Source organism: Loxodonta africana, chromosome 20 (genome assembly GCF_030014295.1).
Source record: "Loxodonta africana isolate mLoxAfr1 chromosome 20, mLoxAfr1.hap2, whole genome shotgun sequence".
NCBI lineage: Eukaryota > Metazoa > Chordata > Mammalia > Proboscidea > Elephantidae > Loxodonta > Loxodonta africana.
The window spans coordinates 12,100,196-12,120,133 of record NC_087361.1 but is presented as its reverse complement, the minus strand read 5'-3'; the positions used below and the strand labels follow the sequence as shown (position 1 = coordinate 12,120,133).

The 19,938-nt window shown below is 39.9% G+C and overlaps 1 protein-coding gene across 3 annotated transcripts in view; it reads left to right on the top strand.

Moving 5' to 3' along the window:
• The first annotated feature begins 3,712 nt into the window (after positions 1-3,712).
• PCNP (PEST proteolytic signal containing nuclear protein) overlaps positions 3,713-19,938 on the top strand; it is an 18,556-nt gene continuing 2,330 nt past the window's right edge. The window contains exons 1-5 of one of the 3 annotated variants that reach the window (XM_010598612.3): positions 3,739-3,833; positions 9,431-9,608; positions 9,684-9,846; positions 11,986-12,060; positions 18,583-18,638. In XM_010598612.3, coding sequence (XP_010596914.1) covers positions 9,553-9,608; positions 9,684-9,846; positions 11,986-12,060; positions 18,583-18,638 — 350 coding nt within the window. In that variant the 5' untranslated portion in view covers positions 3,739-3,833; positions 9,431-9,552. Of the gene's footprint in view, positions 3,834-3,970; positions 9,609-9,631; positions 9,847-11,985; positions 12,061-18,582; positions 18,639-19,938 lie in introns of those variants that run through there. The other 2 variants (XM_003418965.4, XM_064273037.1) reach the window with 2 other exon arrangements.

The following is a 19,938-nucleotide window of genomic DNA, read 5'->3' as shown; positions in this document are numbered from 1 at the left end:
CATATGTGGTGATATCGGAGGTAGCAAATATGAGCAATCCTTTCAAAGAGTTTTGATATGAAGGGAAATGGTAATAAGGAACTAGAAGGAGAGATGAGATCAAGAAAAGAGTCTTGGTTTTGTTGTTTGTTTTGTTCAGATGGGAGGTATAACATGTATATAGGCTGTTGGGAATGATCCAATACTAGAGAGAAAAATCTAATGAAACAGTGAAAGGAGTGATGGCCTCATGTAAGCAAGAGGGATGAGATCCACTGCTGAAGTAATAGAAGAGTAGACAGAACATATAGGTACAGATGCAGGTATCATGCCATATAGATGATGAGAATGTATAGAAGTCCTGTTTTGATTGCTCGCATTTTCCCAATGAAAATAGGAAGCAAAGTTACCAGCTGAGTGAGCAGAGGTACTGGACTTTTTTTTGTGAGCAAAAACACGTGAAATAGTATGAGAGAGTGAATAAATGTCAAAGTGTGGTCCCCAGGCCAGCAGCATCAGCATCACTTGGGAACTACTCAGAAATGCAAATATCTGGGCTCCACCTTCTGGATCTACTCAATCAGAAACTCTGGCCGTGGGCCCAGCAACGTGTGTTTTAACGGCCCTTCAGGTGATTCCTATGTAAGCTAAAATTTGAGAACCACAAGTCTAGGGAAATGTAATACGATTGCTAGGCTGCATTCAAACCCACCCAAGGTTAGTGACAGCATGATTAGCTACTTTTCCTCTCCACTCTCATTTTGTTGCAGCTCTCTGCCTGAGTTCCAAGTTCACCTCTTACTTTTCCTTGGTCCAGTTTCCTCTTCCATAAAAATGGAGATGATTAGTAGCATTTAATTCATGGGGTCATTGTGGTGATTAAATTTCATGCTCTATACTTGCAACTATACTTGGCATATATCTAAATACATGATAGATATAATAACCTCACAAATTATGTATCTAAATTAAAATCAGAATTGTTCATATTTCCTTCCCTTTCCAGCTTTTTATAGCCATCACTTGAATAGCTCTTTACAGGTTACAAACAATAACAGCTACCGTTACTCAAGCTCCCACTATGTCCCAGGCACTGTATTACAAACTGTGTACTTATTCTCTCACTTAATCTTAGCAATAAGCCTATACATAATATCCCAGAAAGATTATACCCAAACTCGCGGAATTAGAAAATGGCACAGTAAAGCCAGTTTCACCTGATGCAAAGCGGCTACTCTTTGCACTGCACTACACTCCATTTTCATTCTTTAACCTCTTGTAGGGGATTAATGAAGACTGCATTTCTTCAACAAATATTTGTTGGTACAATCTAGGTTTTGGGGAAATAGTTGTGAGCAAGACAGACAAAACCTGGCCTTGTAGAACTCAGAGGCTAATGGATTAATATTTTCCATCCCTTAACTTCTATAAAGACAGTGTAGTATATGGAAGTGGATCTGCCCCAGCTTCTGGGTTTCGTTTTCATCATTTAAAAATACAGGTATCTATCTATAAATAAATAAATATAATTTCACATAAAAGTTTCATGTTTGTTTCCATTTTAAAAAATGACAGAATTGAGGGTCTCAATGATTAACGAACTTGAAAAGATCACATCTAGGGAAAATAAACACAAATTGAGCACCTGCTCACATATGATATTTTGCAGGGCGCTTTTACATATCCTGTGTTATAAATGGTGGACGAGGGATTTCAACTCAGATGACCAAATCACAACCCAATTAGCCTGCTTTGTCGTGGGAAACATACTTTGGTTCTTTCTCCGTTCTCCAGACTTGAAGCCTGAGGAGTCATCCATGCACAAAGTACAAGCACCTTCCATATATAAACCAGACAGTACAAAATGCTGTTGAGAAAAAAATTAATTTTAAAAAGTCTCTATTGTCAAAGAACTTTTAAGCCATTTAGCGAGACAAAAAATTCTTTTCTTTTTTTTAAGACACACAGGCAAGTACAAAGTGACCAAGACTGGTATACAGAAATTATCTTATTTGATCTTATGACCCCTGTGAGTTGGTACTATTGTAACCCAAGGAGGGTTCTTGTCCTGTCTTACTTAGCAGACACCACACCAATAGTTGCAAGGGAAACAGAAAGTGGAGATTTATTGTTTTCGCAAATAAGAAGCAACAGGGGCCCTAACAGCGTAAATACCACACGCTCCCCTCCCCAGGGGAGCTTGGAGCTTTTATGCCCTCCAGTCCCCAAAGGACGGGATTGACGCCCCAAATCTGACACCCCGATTCCTCCCGTGTCTATATTTGGAGATGCAGATGCTGAGTCATTTGTAAAGGAAGGGAACTTCCCATTTACAAATGGGGTCGGCAACAGTTCTGCGCCGGAGAACACCTCCCCCCCCTCGTGAGGCTCTGGTCCGGGGTCAAGTTCCGGGACGCGGCTTTTCCGGTCCAGCGCCCATGCGCCAAGATCTTGGTTTTTGCAGGCCTGGGATTTTGGCGCCAAATTCAAACCGCGGTTAAGGCTGCTGGTGAGGTTGGGCCAAGCCGCAGTTATAAACCCGGCTTGGCGGGCTGCGAGGGGGAGGGGGAACTGCGGCGGAGGTGGGGAAGCCTTGGTGGTGGCTTCACTATATGATTCCTATTTTACGGTGGAAATGTAGGTCTGGAGACTGTAAACAGCTCCCCCAAGGTTCAAACTCAAGTTCTGACTGTTAAGACTATGTTCTGTAATAAACCAAACCCTTTGCCGAGGAGTCAATTGGGACTCACAGCGACCCTACAGGGCAGAGTAGAGCTGCCCCATAGGGCTTCCTAGGCTATAATCTTTGAAGAAGCAGGCTGCCACATCTTTCTCCATCTGAGCGGCTCAGTGAGTGCTTCAAGCCGCCAACATTTCGGTTAGCAGAGGAGCGCTTAAACGGTGCGCCACCAGGGTACCTTTGTTCTATAACACTCATTGCATACTGAAGGGCAAACCCAGAAACTGTAAACCCAAGAAACAGACTCAGGAGGCAGCTGGATAAATACAGAGAAAAAAAAAAAGGGAAGATCAGGCTGAAAAGGCAGGCTGGAGTCCAACAAAACGCACGGACCTCATTCTGCAAAACGAGGAAATCCATTAAACCTTCTAAGGCTGGCAGAAATGACTGCATTTCGAACTCTGAGTCGGAATCGACTCGACGGCACTGGGTTGGTTGGGGTTATTCCTTGATAGTAACTGCGGCATATAGAAAAAGTGGTTCCATTCTACATGACCTCGTAGCAATTACCCTCGCTGGCCTCAACTCTCACAGCTGATTAAAAGAGGATAAGATATTCCGCACTGGACTACTGGGATAGTATATGAATGGTGTTTGACACTAGAAGGCGTTCGATAAATGTTGATTCCCCCTTATGTAGGGAAACAGTAAGGCTGTACTTTCTTCACGTAAAGTAGGTGCACGTGATCCAGCAAGGCCCGAATGAAGACCCAGCCAGGAAAAGTTACAACCATACTCGGGGCTTCAGAGACATCCCCAAATTCCTCAACATTTCCAGGGTGATGCTCCCATCTCCCTTCACCTCTCTGGACCATGGAAAATCTAACTGCCTTCTATCAGGTCCCTGGCCAGCCCTCTGCAGAGACCTCCCAACCTCCCCCGCCCGCCCTTCAGAGGCGACTCATCGATGACATCACAACCACTTCCGTTTCCGAAAGCTCCATGGCCCCTCTAGGCTGCCGCCTCGCGGCGTGGCTGCGAAGCTCTATGGTTGCTAGGCGGGGCCGTGACGTCCTTGGCGCGGCTGCAGGAGAGACCGCGGCGGGGAAAATGGCGGACGGGAAGGCGGGAGAGGAGAAGCCGGAGAATCCGCAACGAGCTGGAGCCGCTGGAGGTGAACACAACCCCAGCGTCGCGGGCTGTGGGGAACGCTGTGGTCCATTTTTTTACCTCCCCGGGGTGGCGGGAGTGCAGTGGGCGAGAATGGGCGGGTCTGGCTGGCGCTCACCCGGCCAGGTGCTGGGCCCTGACGAGCCCCGGGCAGGCCCGGTGCGGCCGCTGGGAAGCAGGCCCACGTCGCCTCCTACTAGGGGAGAGACGGCCAGTGTGCGTCACCTCCTGGTCCCTGCGGACGTCCCGCTCTGAGGGAAGGGGAGGTAGGGCCTAGAAAGGAAGCCCGAACTCGGGTGGAACTCGGAGCGGCGGTGCAGGAGCCGCTACGGCCACATCCGAGAGGCACGTCCCACAAAACGCACGGCCTGCACGAGCCACCGAGCGGCGGCCTCGGGAACTGGCCGCAGGCCGAGTTTCCGACGGTGTTGGCCTCTCAGTGCCACCTAGGACTTAGTTAACGCTTGTTGCTCCCTGTTCGCTGAGGAGGCGGTCGACCCTAGGCTGTTCTCTCTCCAAGGAGAGAAGCAGCTCAATGCTGGCTCTTAATGGGATGGGCCCGAGCGATGTAGGGAAAGGGGAAACCCTCTGCCCGCCCGCTGGTTTAAGCTGCGGGGTCTGGGGTTTGTTGTCTTTATTTGCCTTTTTTTTGGCTGTTGCCAGCTGAGCGCATGCCAGATACCTAGGCTAGTGTGACTCTTTCTGTGTTTTGTTACCATGTGGAGTAAACTCAGATTGAAACTATCTTTATTCTATTTAATCCCCCCCCCGCCCCGGAAATTTTGGTCTTGTGCTTTAAAAAAAAAAGCTTTAAGGAAAAGAAAAATGTTCTCTTTCTAGCCCGGCATTGTCTTAACACGTGCGAGCTTATCCTAAGGAACGCTTGAAGTGTTGTTCGCATCCTGAGTCCCCCAAGTGTTGTTCCTGAAAGCATTTAATTAGAGAAAGTACAGAAGAGTAATAAATAGCACGTGGAGGCAACTTCAGACCTACTAACATGATGTTTAATGTGAATTACCTTGGGAACAAAAGCATTAAAAGATTACTTTGGACCCAAAAACTCCTTTTTAAAAAGCATGAACAGTGCTATTGAGCTTTTCTCCCCCCCGGTAAAATAGCTTATGAAACAATAGTTTAAACCCTCTTTTGTTGCCTCATTAGAGCCCCCCCAAAAAATATTGTCTTGAAAATTGTTGAGTACAATTACATTAAAAATTAGAAGTAGTTTGAGAAAAAAACAGACCTGCAGCCTAAATAATCTTATGTGACTTTTAGTTTTAGGGTGTCTTTGTAACTGTCTCGGCTGTAGAGAGATGTTTAATGTGCGTCAGCATAATTACACCGTATAATTTATCCACCACTGTCAGTTGAGAGAGATTAGCTCTGTAGTATGAATCCTTAATTTGTCTCTTGATGTTTTCATTTTAGCCTGTTTTTTTGGTTGGTGACTTGGAATAAGTAATACGCCTCAGCTGCTACATACTTTGTCTTGTGTGTGCTCTCCTTTGTAAGAAATTAGTGCTGTTGCATATAAACCGTTTTTGAACGTCAGATATTTTTAATGAAATTGTACAGAGAACTCAATAGTCAAAACATTCAATAACAACATGGGTATTGATAAATTGGTAGTTTTGGGGCAGATAGTCACTGTTTTGAAAACCCTACCAAGTTTGTCTTAAGGGCTTAGAAAGTATTCTGAATTTTAACTTCATTTGAACATTCCAGTGTATTGGCACCATAGGTATTTTATGAGTATATTATTTCCATGCTTATGTCAGTGAGAGAAGCTGTTTACTTGAACTACCTGCTTTCACCTTAGAGAGGAGGCGTGAGGCTTTGAGTAGGGTTCCCCCCGGCCCCTTCCTTTTAGATTTTTGTAGCTGCTTGAAATTAGTAGAAACTTTAGAGAAGAGCTACTCATATCATATGCATTGCCATCTCGGGCCTTTTTTTTTTTTTTTTTTTTAATGCTAAGAACTTCTTTAATGAAATTGACATTTATCGTGCCACACTAGTGGAGTCTTGAATATGTTCTCACTTAAGCCTCACACCAGTCCTATTGGAGAGATGTCTGTGTGCCCTTTTTTTAGATGAGGCAGCAACCAGAATGCAAACTGGGTCATGAACGATATCCTTATGGACTTAAACTTTCTTAGTTAGGTAATTTTTTTTTTGAAGTAGGTACCTTTGTACTCTAAAGTCCATCCATCCTTCCGTAGCTGTTCAGTGGTAAAGAACCAAAAGTGATAGTGCCGTGAGTAATTTGGTTTCACGTTAATTAAACAACACATTTTGTGTACTCAGAATAAGTAGAAACTAGATCAAATCCCTTTTGTTAAAATATTCCTTTGTAAAGAATCTAGTAATTTTACATAACTATTCATGTTTTATGTTAAAAGTTGATTTGTAATTTAATTATTATTTTTTATTGTGCTTTAAGTGAAAGTTTACAGCTTAAGTTAGTTTTTCATACAAAACTTTATACACACATTCTTACGTAACACTAGTTGCTCTCCCTGTAATGTGACAGCACACTCCTCCTTTGCACCCGGGATTTCCAGAGTCCATTCAACCAGCTCCTGTCCCTTTCTGCCTTCTCATCTTGCCTCCGGACAGGAGCTGCCCATTTAGTGTCATGTATCTACTTGAACTAAGAAGCACACTCTTCATGAGTGTCATTTTATGTCTTATAGTCCAGTCTAATCTTTGTCTGAAGAGTTGGCTTTGGGAATGGTTTTAGTTCTAGGTTAACAGAGAGTCTGGGGACCATGTCTTCTGGTGTTCCTCTAGTCTCAGACCATTAAGTCTGGTCTGTCCAGTAGAATTTGAGTTCTGTACCCCACTTTTCTTAGGGACTCCGTTGTGTTCCCTGTCAGGGTGGTCATTCTTGGTAGTCTGGCACTATTTAGTTTTTTTTTTGGTCTCAGGCTGATGGAGTCTCTGGTTTATGTGGCCCTTTCTGTGATTTAATTATTTTTAAATACTGAACATTTATTCTTTAAAATATAATTCATGTAACTAAAATTTTACAGTACTAATTTGTGGTCATCCAGAATTTTGTTTTCTACGGTCCTAAAATATAAAACATCTTATTAAATAGACTAAAAATAGCAGTCCCTGATTAAAAGCCCCAAACACAAAAATAGTACATGTGTTTAAAGGGAGAAACTTAATGTGCTTAGGAATTAATTTTGATATTAGTATATTTCAAAGCCTACATTGGGTTGAAGCAATTTTCTCTTCTGAGGAATTGTACCAGGAATTGTAGAAATTATATACCAGTGACATTAATAATATAAGTTTTGCTATCATATTTTCCCTTTAGTTCATTGCTTAATCTCTTTGCTTTGTTTCCTATTTTGTGTATTCTGCTACATAATTGTTATAGGATGGGTACTTACATAAAGAGAAAATGACAGCTCAATCCTGGTGACACACTGCCTTTCAAGGCTAAGTAATGTGCCTTCACCTCCCTTCACTCCCCTCCTCACTCAGGGGGAAATCTTATCTAAAGATACTGATAGAGTTTTTACAATTGCCTTTAAAAAGCAAAAACAAACACTTCCTGAGTGTGGGCAAGGCCAAACAGTGATTTGCTGTGTCCAGAAATAAAGTGCTGGATCTGGAATCAGTCATATGGAGAAATTACTTAATAGACGTAGTTTGTTTAACCTTAAGTGTGGCCCTGTGAAGTGGGTAGTCTCCCTGGTTTGCCCCTTCAGGTGTCAGAACTCAGAGGTGAATAAAATAGAGCAGCTGCCAGTTGATTAAGTAATGAATAGTAGAGCAGTTGTCCCAGCTCCCCTTTTCATGCTTTTTCTGAGCGCTGTCTGTGGAAATCTTTCCTGTGGCGTAGTAGGATGGGCCACATAGCACTGATGTCATGTATTAGCACATACTAGTTCAGCTGGTTATCACCTTTAATGTTAATATTATTACTTTAATTTTTTAGATTCTCTGTTCCAGAATTATTTTCTGGGTAAAGGGAGACCCAGAATCAGGAAAAGATAGGTTTAAAAAGGACCGGAAACTTTAACTAATTATAGCTCTTGGGTCACAGTTGAAAGATAAGAGTTTCCACTATAATGAATTCTGAAATTTTTTTATGCTATTTGTTTTGATGTTTTTCCACAGTTGTCTTTACACAAAACTTGTGGCTTTTGCATATATGTAAAGCCAGTTAGTTTTCTGTTTCTGTGTCTCCATACATAGAGCCAATGAGTTTGCAATTTCAGCTGGGTCAGGTACAGAAAAGTAATTGTTTTGAGTTTTACTATAAAATATGGTAGTTTACTAAAACTATAAATAGAATGCAGAGTAAAATTGAACATAAATGCTTTTAGTTATAAACTTAGACTTTGAAAACGCTGATGTTTGCACAGTACTCTGGTTTTTGTTGTTTTAAGAAATTGACTTCTGTTATTTCAGCTATTGCATAGCAGGCCAGTCTTTCGTTGTTCAGGTGCTTTTGTAATTTTATATCTAAATATGTGAATGTCAAGCAGTCCTACCAGTGCTCTCTCTGCCTCCTGGGGAAATCCCCAAACCTAATCCTGCTTAATTCCTCCTCTGCATTATCCTTACAACTCTCAAACCTCTTGTCCAAAAGGAATAAATTATTGCTTTCATTTTTTCTCTAAACAAAATGGAATGTTCTGTTCGAAGTGCTTATTAATCCAGAGACTCCATCATTCCAAAATTATGTAGATCTAAATTACAGCCGTTTAATCCTTTCCTTGACAGTCTGTTTGGGTTTGGTTCTCCCCCATGCCCCCATGCATTCTGACTTTTTGTCCTGTTTTCTCGACTGTTGTTAGAACTGTCCCTCAGAGCATCATCTCTTTCTCCATAAATAAACTACTCATTTCAGGTAGCAGAATACATTCTGTAGGTTATAACTGGGAAAAGAAAAAAATTTTAGTGATCAGGCAGCTTTCTCCTGTCATATCCTTTAATATGTTCTTAAATAGCCTTCTTGTATAAGAGAACTAAGAGACTCAGGATGCAAACTAATCATTGACCTAACACAAAAACAAGGAAAATTACCTAAAGACATCTTGCGTTTCAAACCTACATATGTATGCCTTCTGTTTGAAATTATAATTGGACCTTTCTTTCATGAGAAAAAATAATGTATAAACCGAAACATGATTGTTAATTGTTTTTAAATGTAAAATAGGTGATAGCCAAACTTTCAGAGTAAATTACTCAGGAAATACCTTGAAGCCCTCTTAAATTCTTTTTCAACTCTTAAGATTTTGTAAGCTGTATGTGAGGAACACATCATTTAAGTACTCTAGACTGTGTTAACACCGTAGTACGGGTAGTAATCGATGTGTTTCTAACTAGGTACTTTGTGTAATTAGTGGTACATCTTTGAAGGATATTAGAATTTATTGCCCAAATATATTTTCTTAGGATGTGACTCATTGCCCATAAGCTAGTTTGTGTAGAAGAATTTATAGATCTTAACTTCTACAAAGCAAAGTTCCACAAATAACCAGTCTATTGTGTAACTTATATGGTAGTGTTTAGTTGAAGGGTCTTTACTTTTTGTGACTCCATGTTTATAATTTTAAATTGCTCTGTATTTTATGCTAGTTAATTCATGGGAGCCTCTTCTACTGCCACACAATCTCAGTTCCTGCTGTATACTCTAACAAACAGTGGAAGAGACTGTTGGGTCAGTAGGTGACAACTGCAGAGGTGTCTTCCTTATAACGATGCTTTTTGAGGTTGCTGCTCCCATCAATCTGCTCAGTAAAAATAGCTCATCTTGGTAAGTTGTTTCGACTTCACCAGGACCTGAAGAAGAAGCAGAAAAACCTGTGAAAACTAAGACTGTTTCTTCCAGTAATGGAGGGGAAAGTTCCAGTCGCAGCGCTGAGAAACGATCAGCTGAAGAAGAAGCTGGAGACTTCCCAACAAAGCCTACAAAGATCTCCAAGTTTGGATTTGCCATAGGTAGTCAGACGACAAAGAAAGCATCAGCCATATCCATCAAACTCGGGTCAAGTGTGAGTTGTTATTTTAAATATGATGTTTGTAATGTGTCTTAAGGATTTGTCTTGGAAACCTGTTTAATAGGTTATGGTGAATTAAGCATCAAAGATAAATTGCTGTAGAAGTCACCTTTGATGGATGAATTCTGTGTAAGTATGTAAAAGTGATTAGCACTGTGATCAAGAAGGACCTGGAATATTAGAAGGAACAGCTGCAATAGGGAATATAAAGTGATAGCTAACTTAGAATTTTTCCAAATTGAGTAAAAACCTCTGAAAGATATTTTCGGAGAGAATTTTGGGTTTTTTTTTTCAATGCCAGCATTATTAAAAAGGAGTTACTTTTATCTAAGAAAAACCATTAGTAAGGTATTGCTTGATAATAAGAGCTTCCTGCTTACCTCACTTTAGAGGTACAAACGGACACCGAGTACTAATATTCTATGACAGGAATCTGTTACACGTACACTTTTGGTTCCTTTTCTGAAGATACAAACCTTGAGTTCATACTTGTTGTTAACTGTGGGACCTCTAGAACTATTTGAGATATTAGGTTGGACTATATGAAATTGTAGGTGCTCAACTGCTTCTGAGCCACAAAAATGACAGTTTCATTTGATTCAGCCAAACAGATCTCTCCTTTAAGTTATTTAAATAATACATTGCTAGTGGCTTTAGGGGAAACCCTAGCGGCAGAAGTGGTTAAAAGCTACAGCTGCTAAACAAAGGGTCAGCAGTTCGAATCCTCCAGGTGCTCCTTGGAAACTCCATGGGGCAGTTCTGCTCTTACTGTAGAGCCGCTGTGAGTCGGAATCGACTCGATGGGAAGGGGTTTGGTTTGGTTTTTTTTTTTTTTTTCGTATTGGTTTTAGAAAATGGTTACATTCATGCTTTTGAGTTGTTTAACTCATGCCTGTTTTATGAAAGTTAATACCCAGTTACCATACAGCTTTATTTCTGTATTAGATAATTTGTTCAGAGATCCTTAAAAAATTGGTCTGGATCACTTCCCACTTAGATTCGATGTGTTTGAGCTGTGTTTCTAGGTTATTGGTTTTGCTTTGTTTTTTAATGGTAAAAAAATGTATAACAAGTGCCGTTTTAACACCTTTTTACATGTCCAGTTCAATGGCACTAAGTGTATTCATCATGTTGTCCAGCTGTCATCATTATCTGTTTCCATATGCTTCTAATTTTTAAAGAGCTACCATTCCTCAAAGCCCCATGCCCATGTTGTGTTTTTTCTTTTGCTTTTTTCCTAAATTTTAATCTGAACAAAAGACATTAAGCTTATAATCTCGTTTTAAGGTTATAATCAGCTCATTATAAATCAGTTCCTATTTGTTTAACCTTTTTTTAAGTTGCATACACCTGACTGCATACATACTTAAACTTTTTGATAGTATATTAAACGTGTGTTCTTATGTTCACTTCTAAAACAGATGGTCCCCTTGATAATAGATTTTACTGGGCTTACTAAATCAGGTATCCAAATCCCTGCTTGTTCTAAATCGCTGATGTGATTCAGTAATTGCTGATGATTTTAGGAGGGAGGGTTATATTTGAAAAAACAAACATAGTAAAACTTTTTAGTCTTTGGAAAACAAAACCCTGTTTTCATAAAGTAAATTACAGTGTAAATGCAGTCTTGGGGGAAGTGAGGCGTAGGATATAAAAAATAGTAGAAAATGCTAATTTGGATTATATCATATGAAAATATCGTTGATCAACCAACAAATACTTGCGTCTTATGTCTATAACATCAAATACATAACACCCTTAAAAGAGTAAAGGGTGCTTCTAGAGTCACTGTGTGATCTCCAAAGTAAAATTTTTTATTCCTTCAAAAGCAAACGTTTGTGATGTAGAAGAAGGGAGGATTACTGTCAGCAGGTCAGAGATTTCACTCACCATGTAGAAAATCTTTTACGGGAGGGGAAGAAATGGGTGTATAATTAGTATATTAAGATGCGTGCACTGATAACGCACATTTTTCAAAAGAGAGAATGGGTTTGTCCAAAGTATGAGCTCTTTACTGTACAAGTTCTATGAAAAAATAAAATTGAATCTTTAAAGATCAGTTATTCATACCATCCAACAAACCTGTATAACTATTATTTATGTGATGTTTTTAAAATTATGTTTCTTCTTTAGAAGCCTAAAGAAACAGTTCCAACTCTTGCTCCAAAAACCCTTTCAGTAGCAGCAGCTTTTAATGAAGATGAAGATGTAAGTTGATACCTAGTTTTGTTTATTTTACTTTAACCAATTTTTGAAAGAAAGTGCTAGTGGCATATTGTAGGTTGCCTTAATGATACTAGTGAATTTTCTTTGCAACTATGAATAGTTTTTTGTAATGCCTACAAAAAGTGTATGCTTCTATTTTTCTTTGCTTGTAGGATTGTTTAAAAATATTGTTGACTTTTGGGTCAAGAAGCTTAAGAACCAAATCAGATGCTTATTATGATAGTAATATGCTATCCTAGGAGATACAGAGGATCCAAAAAAAGAAGAAATTAAAACTGCTGCCTTTAATAATTTTTACAGTTAGGGTTTCCAGTGACGATACATCATACATGCATTTACCTTGAGGAAGGCAGCTTGCTGCCTGCATTACCAGGAGGCTAACAGTTTAAATGGTACAGGTGTTGTTCAGTTCTCCATAAACGTGTTCAGGAGTGAGTGTGAAGTGCTTGCCTGCTGTTCTGTCTCCTCCCTCGTGCCACTCAGTATCCCTGTCTTACTGTGCTTATGAATCATTTATGGGATTTTCAAGGATAATTTTGACAAGTATTTTTATTTATACTCTTACTTTAGAACCTAACTCCCACTTACGATATGACCCTTATTGTATAACAGACATTGCAGGATACATGAGTAATTGTTCCCAAAAACAGTATGCATAAGAATTACATACACAGAGGAGCACAAACCTGTGGGCCTAAAGTGATTCGGGAAGAATATGTGAGAGGGTTGGGTACTAAAACATTAAGCAGAGTTTTAGTGAACTTAGGAATGCTTTTATAAGCTAAGACATCAGCTTTTGAGTCACAAGTGTTTGTCAGTTTGTCGTACTGTGGGGGCTTGTGTGTTGCTGTGATGCTGGAAGCTATGCCACCGGTCTTCAGATACCAGCAGGGTCACCTAAGGAGGACAGGTTTCAGCAGAGCTTCCAGACTAAGACAGACTAGGAAGAAGGACCTGGCAGCCTACTTCTGAAAAGCATTAGCCAGTGAAAATCTTATGAATAGCAGCAGAACATTGTCTGATATAGTGCTGGAAGCTGAGCCCCCCAGGTTGGAAGGCACTCAAAAGATGACTGGGGAAGAGCTGCCTCCTCAAAGTAGAGTCGACCTTAATGACGTGGATGGAATAAAGCTTTTGGGACCTTCATTCGCTGATGTGGTACGACTCAAATTGAGAAGAAACAGCTGCAAACATCCATTAATAATCACAACCTGGAATGTAGGAAGTATGAATCTAGGAAAATTGGAAATCGTCAAAAATGAAATGGAACGCATAAACATTGATATTCTAGGAATTAGTGAGCTGAAATGGACTGATATTGGCCATTTTGAATCGGACGATCGTATAGTCTACTATGCTGGGAATGACAACTCAAAGAGGAATGGTGTTGCATTCATTGTCAAAAAGAACGTTTCAAGATCTATCCTGAAGTACAGCGCTGTCAGTGATAGGATAATATCCATACGCCTACAAGGAAGACCAGTTAATATAACTATTATTCAAATTTATGCACCAACCGCTAGGGCCAAAGATGATGAAATAGAAGATTTTTATCAGCTGCTGCAGTCTGAAATTGATCGAGCAGGCAATCAAGATGCATTGATAATTACTGGTGATTGGAATGCTAAAATCGGAAGCAAAGAAGAAGCATCAGTACTTGGAAAATATGGCCTTAGTAATAGAAACAATGCTGGAGATTAAATGACAGAATTTTGCGAGACGACTTCTTCGTTGCAAATACCTTCTTTCACCAACATAAATGGTGACTATATACATGGACCTTGCCAGATGGAACACACAGAAATCAAATTAACTACATCTGTGGAAAGAGACGATGGAAAAGCTCAATATCATCAGTCAGAACAAGGCCAGGGGCTGACTGTGGAACAGACCATCAACTGCGCATGTGCAAATTCAAGGTGAAACTGAAGAAAATCAGAGCAAGTCCACGAGAGCCAAAAGATGACCTTGAGTATATCCCACCTGAATTTAGAGACCATCTCAAGAATAGATTTGACGCACTGAACACTAGTGACCGCAGAACAGACGAGTTGTGGAACGACATCAAGGACATCATATATGAAGAAAGCAAGAGGTCACTGAAAAGACAGGAAAGAAAGAAAAGACCAAGATGGGTGTCAGAGGAGACTCTGAAACTTGCTCTTGAGCATCGAGCAGCTAAAGCAAAAGGAGGAATTGATGAAGTAAAAGAACTGAACAGAAGATTTCAGAGGGCCTTTCGAGAAGACAAAGTAAAGTATTATAATGACACGTGCAAAGAGCTGGAGATGGAAAACCAAAAGGGAAGAACACGCTTGGCGTTTCTCAAGCTGAAGGAACTGAAGAAAAAATTCAAGCGTCGAGTTGCAATAGTGAAGGATTCCGTGGGGAAAATATTAAATGATGCAGGAAGCATCAAAAGAAGATGGAAGGAATACACAGAGTCATTATACCAATAACAATTAGTCGATGATCAACCATTTCAAGATGTGGCATATGATCAGGAACCAATGGTACTGAAGGAAGAAGTCCAAGCTGCTCTGAAGGCACTGGCAAAAAACAAGGCTCCAGGAATTGATGGAATATCAATTTAGATGTTTCGACAAACTGATGCAGCATTGGAAGCATTCACTTGTCTATGCCAAGAAATATGGAAGTCAGCTTCCTGGCCAACTGACTGGAAGAGATCCATATTAATGCTTATTCCCAAGAAAGATGATCCAACTGAATGTGGAAATTATAGAACAATATCGTTAATATCACACGCAAGCAAAATTTTGCTGAAGATCATTCAAAAACAGCTGCAGCAGTATATCGACAGGGAACTGCCAGAAATTCAGGCTGGTTTTAGAAGAGGACGTGGAACCAGGAATATCATTGCTGATGTCAGATGGATCCTGGCTGAAAGCAGAGAATACCAGGAGGATGTTTACCTGTGTTTTATTGACTATGCAAAGGCATTTGACTGTGTGGATCATCATAAACTATGGATGGCACTGTGAAGAATGGGAATTCCAGAACACTTAATTGTGCTCATGAGGAACCTTTACATAGATCAAGAGGCTGTTGTTCAGACAGAACAAGAGGATGCTGATTGGTTTAAAGTCAGGAAAGGTATGTGTCAGGGTTGTATTCTTTTACCATACTTATTTAATCTGTATGCTGAACAAATAATCCAAGAAGCTGGACTATGTGAAGAAGAACGGGGCATCAGGATTAGAGGAAGACTCATTAACAATCTTCGTTATGCAGGTGACACAACCTTGCTTGCTGAAAGTGAAGAGGACTTTTGAAGCACTTACTAATGAAGATCAAAGACCACAACCTTCAGTATGGATTACACCAGAATGTAAAGAAAACAAAAAGCCTTACAGCTGGATCAATGAGCAACATCATGATAAATGGAGAAAAGATGGAAGTTGTCAAGGATTTCATTTTACTTGGATCCGCAATCAACAGCCATGGAAGCAGCAGTCAAGAAATCAAAAGACACATTGCATTGGACAAATCTGCTGCAAAGGACCTCTTCAAAGTGTTGAAGAGCAAAGATGTCACCCTGAAGACTAAGGTACGCCTGACCCAAGCCGTGGTATTTTCAATCGCATTATATGCATATGAAAGCTGGACAGTGAATAAAGAAGACTGAAGAAGAGTTGATGCCTTTGAATTGTGTGCTGGCAAAGAATATTGAATATATCATGGACTGCCAAAAGAACGAACAAATCTGTCTTGGAAGAAGTGTGGCCAGAATGTTCCTTAGAGGCAAGAATGGCGAGACTGTGTCTTACATACTTTGGACATGTTGTCAGGAGGGATCAGTCCCTGGAGAAGGACATCATGCTTGGCAGAGTACAGGGTTAGCGGAAAAGAGGAAAATCCTCAACGAGAAGCAGTGTGGAAATCCCGAGAAAGAAGAGAGAGGCCAGGTCACTAGATGTAGCAGCATGGGAAAACCACTAGACTGGGAATTGGAAGACTGGATTCTTGTCCAGGTGCTTCCTTGCCAGTTCCTAACCAGCAGAAAGCCTTTGAGTGCATTACTTTACCTTTTTGGAGCCTTGGTTTCACAACTGTAAATTGAAGGCTCAGTTTAGATCATAGATTTTAAAACTGTTTCTCAAAGTTCTGGGGTTCTATGGAAGTGTCTCAGGAGCTACTGTGATGTGAAAGGGTGGTGCCTAACAAGCAGGGCTCTGGATTCCTCCCATTTTAAAGTTACCTGGCATCTCTGGCATTCTTAAGAGATTAGGTAGCATGTGGATATTGTACATTGTATGAGAGAAGGACAGTGTAGGAAGAAGGGAGCCCAAGTGCAGAGGCTAGAAATTTTAAGCACCTACATAATGTTAAGAGCTTTGAATGCTGAACAGTTTGTATATATCTGTTCACACAACTGTTTTATTCTCAGTATAACCCTGTGAATTGTGATGCACTTATTTTTATTTTGCAAATGGAGAAAATAAAAAGTGAAGTAAAACGTGCTTGAGTGTGTGCTGATAGATACTAATGCTGAATTAGAATTTAGGTCTTCTGGTTTCTTATCCTATCTTTTTTGCATGATAGCTTATTCTCTGCCCTATTTTTTAAAAGAAGCTTTAGACAGGTTCAGACAGCATTCTTCCTGCTGTAATATGTTAATGAGACTAAAGGATAAACTGGAACAGTTTGCCTCCTGCTCTGGAGTTGGCTCTGACTCGGGGTGGGCCCGTGGGCCAGAGTAGAACTACATTCCACAAGGTTCTCAATGGCTGGTTTTTCGGAAGTGGATCCCCAGGCCTTTCTTTTGAGGCGCTTCTGGGTGGACTCAAAGCTTCAACCTTTCTGTTAGCAGCGAGCACGTTAACCGCTTGCGCCACCCAGGACTCCAGAGGATAGACCGTCTCATAGTAGAAGAGTGCACACATCTGAAATCCTCATCAGCTTTTCATTGTTCTACAGAACATAGTTAAGTACTTTTGGACATACTCTGAGCCTGAAATATTTTGGACAAACAGGGCACCCAAGTAATTAATTACTTTAAAAATATTTAATAGTTTTTCAGTTGTTGTGTCTCTGTAGTCTTCTCTGATCTGGAACAATTCCTGAGTTGTCCTGTTACTTCATGTCATTAACATTTCTGAAGAATACAGGCCACTTATTTTGTAGCATGTCCCTCAGTTTGGGCTGGTCTGTGTTTCTTTATCCTTGGAGTCACATTGCTGACTTGCGGCCCGGAATACCCCAGTAGTGAGGCCACATTCTCCGTGCATCGCGTCAGGGAGCACGTGCTGTCCTCTTGTCCCATTACTGGCAAGGTTAGCTTTGACCATTTGGTTAAGGTGGTGTCTGCCAGGTTTCTCCACTCCCTGCCCTTTGAAATTAAAATGTGTTTTATGGGGATATACTTTGAGAATATGTGGATGTCCCATTATTCCTTGTTTACTCACTAGTGTTAGCGTCCATTGATGTCTAGTCTGAATCAGTCATGGTGTTTGTCAAGTAGTGATTTTCTAATTCCATCATCCCTTCTAAGTTAATTAATTGGCTTTACTGCAAGGAAGAGTTTTCCCTTAGCGCTTTTAAAATTTATATCAGTTTAGACTCATAGATTCTTTATTCAGTATGTTATAATCCTCTACCTATTACCTATAATGCTAAAATTGTCCCGAATTTGACCAGAAGTAGTCCCCTTTAAGTTGAATCTTACGGACACACTTTAATATATAATGTATGTAGAGTTCCTGGTGGCACAGTGGTTAAGAGCTACAGCAGTTAGAATCTGCCAGCTGTTCCTTGGAAACCCTATGGGGCAGCTCTGCTCTGTTCTGTAGGTTCAGTATGAGTTGGAATTGATTCAAGGGCAATGGGTGTATATATATATATATGTGTGTGTGTGTGTATAAACTCAGCAGCATTTGTACATAAAAATATCTGTCTGAAAGGAAATTAATTTGTTAAATATATCTTTAACAATTATAAGTATGGAGAAGTAATACGGAACGAGCTGTTTTTATAGTAGATATTTTTTAGAGTGAGCAATACAGTGAAGTGGTAAAGAGCCTCTGCATAGACGTCTGACTGTTTTGCTGTTCGTTGGCTTTATTCATTAGCTTTATGACCTTGGCCACGTTAACTTTGTTGCCTCATTTGCAAAACAGGAGTGATGATGATTATAACCCACTCCATAGGGTTACTGTTAGGGTTTTAAACAGTAGTGCTTATTAAAGCGTTTCAGCACATTTTCCTCTACGAATTCAGCCTAGTAAACAATAAATGGCTTTAGTTCAAGAATATCAGGGTTTCTTATCATATTTTTTTACTTTATGCAAAATCCGTATACTGGAAGCTAAGCGTTCCTTTTTTAAATGTGGCTAAGATAAATCACTTATTTTTTCCTTTTACTGAAATTTACAATATTGAAAATCCTAGAAGACTTAGATATAAAATTGAGCATTGTCAGTGACCAGGTAAATGTAATAAACCTGTATGCTGTTACTTTGGTTGAATTCTTTCTTCTTTCTCCAGAGTGAGCCAGAGGAAATGCCTCCAGAAGCAAAGATGAGGATGAAGAATATTGGAAGGTATTATAATTTTTCATTACTTTAATATTACAGAAAACAATAGGATGGATTAAGGGCAAGAATAAATTGCACATAATGTTTTAGTGCTTAGCATTTTCTCAGGTGTTCTGGCAAAACCGTTTTCAGTACTTTCTGTATACTAGATGGTTAAGGTTGCAGAGGCCATAAGATGTGGACTAATCCTCATGGAAAAGAACAATAGCGCAGTAATAGTGTGATGTCTTGTGAGCTGTGTGTAGTAGTGATCTTATTTTTCTCTCCTGGTAGGAACAGAATAACTTAAGGCTATTTATTTTCAGATACACGTAACCTGTATTTTTCAAATAAGAAATAGTTATTAGAAACGTTCTTGATTTACATGTTTTCCTCCATTATCAGACTAGTTATATGGGAAGGGAACTCTGGTGGCATAGTGGTTAAGCATTCGGCTGCTAACCAAAAGATTGGCAGTTCAAATCCATCACCCACTCTTTGGAAACCCTATGGGGGCAATTCTCCTCTGTCCTGTAGGGTCATAGGGGGTTTGAGTCAACTTGATGGCAGTGGTTATTGTAGGGAAGTACTGATCAGAAGTCGTGAACTGAAAGCCCATGACCATATCTAGCTCAGATATGTGTTTTTAAAAAATGTTTTTCATTTAAAATTAATATTTAAATTTTTTTCTGGTATAAAAGAGAAATGAATTTTCAGTCTCTTCACTTAATCCGGAAACCCTGGTGGCGTAGTGGTTAAGTGCTATGGCTGCTAACCAAAGGGTCGGCAGTTCAAATCCACCAGGCGCTCCTTGGAAACTCTCTGGGGCAGTTCTACTCTGTCCTATATGGTCGCTATGAGTCAGAATTGACTCGACGGCACCGGATTTGGTTTTTGCGTAATCCTATGTGTTTTTTCCTTGGTAATTTAGATTCTAAATACTAAAATAAGGCAAAAGTATTTTAATTTCCATTTTCCTCCATTGTTCTTCTTGTTAGAGAAATAACATTAACCTCAAATTGACAGGATAATCCGCTTCCTCTCTTTGTATGCAGAAACAGATAACTTGGAGGCTAGCAAGAAAGTTCAACTTCAGATCAACACGTTATGTACCCATTTCTACCAAATATCTGAACGTCCCCAAATAACTAATTACTAAATGCTTACACAAGCTTCAGTTTTTAAACTGTCAGTGTTATGATTTAGCTGGGAACATCCAGTGGGTGCCTGCCTTTCTTTTATACTGGGAACTAAAGTAAGAAATACACCTGACATTGTAACCTAATCTGAACACCCAGTGTTGTACATATATTTAAATAGATGAGAT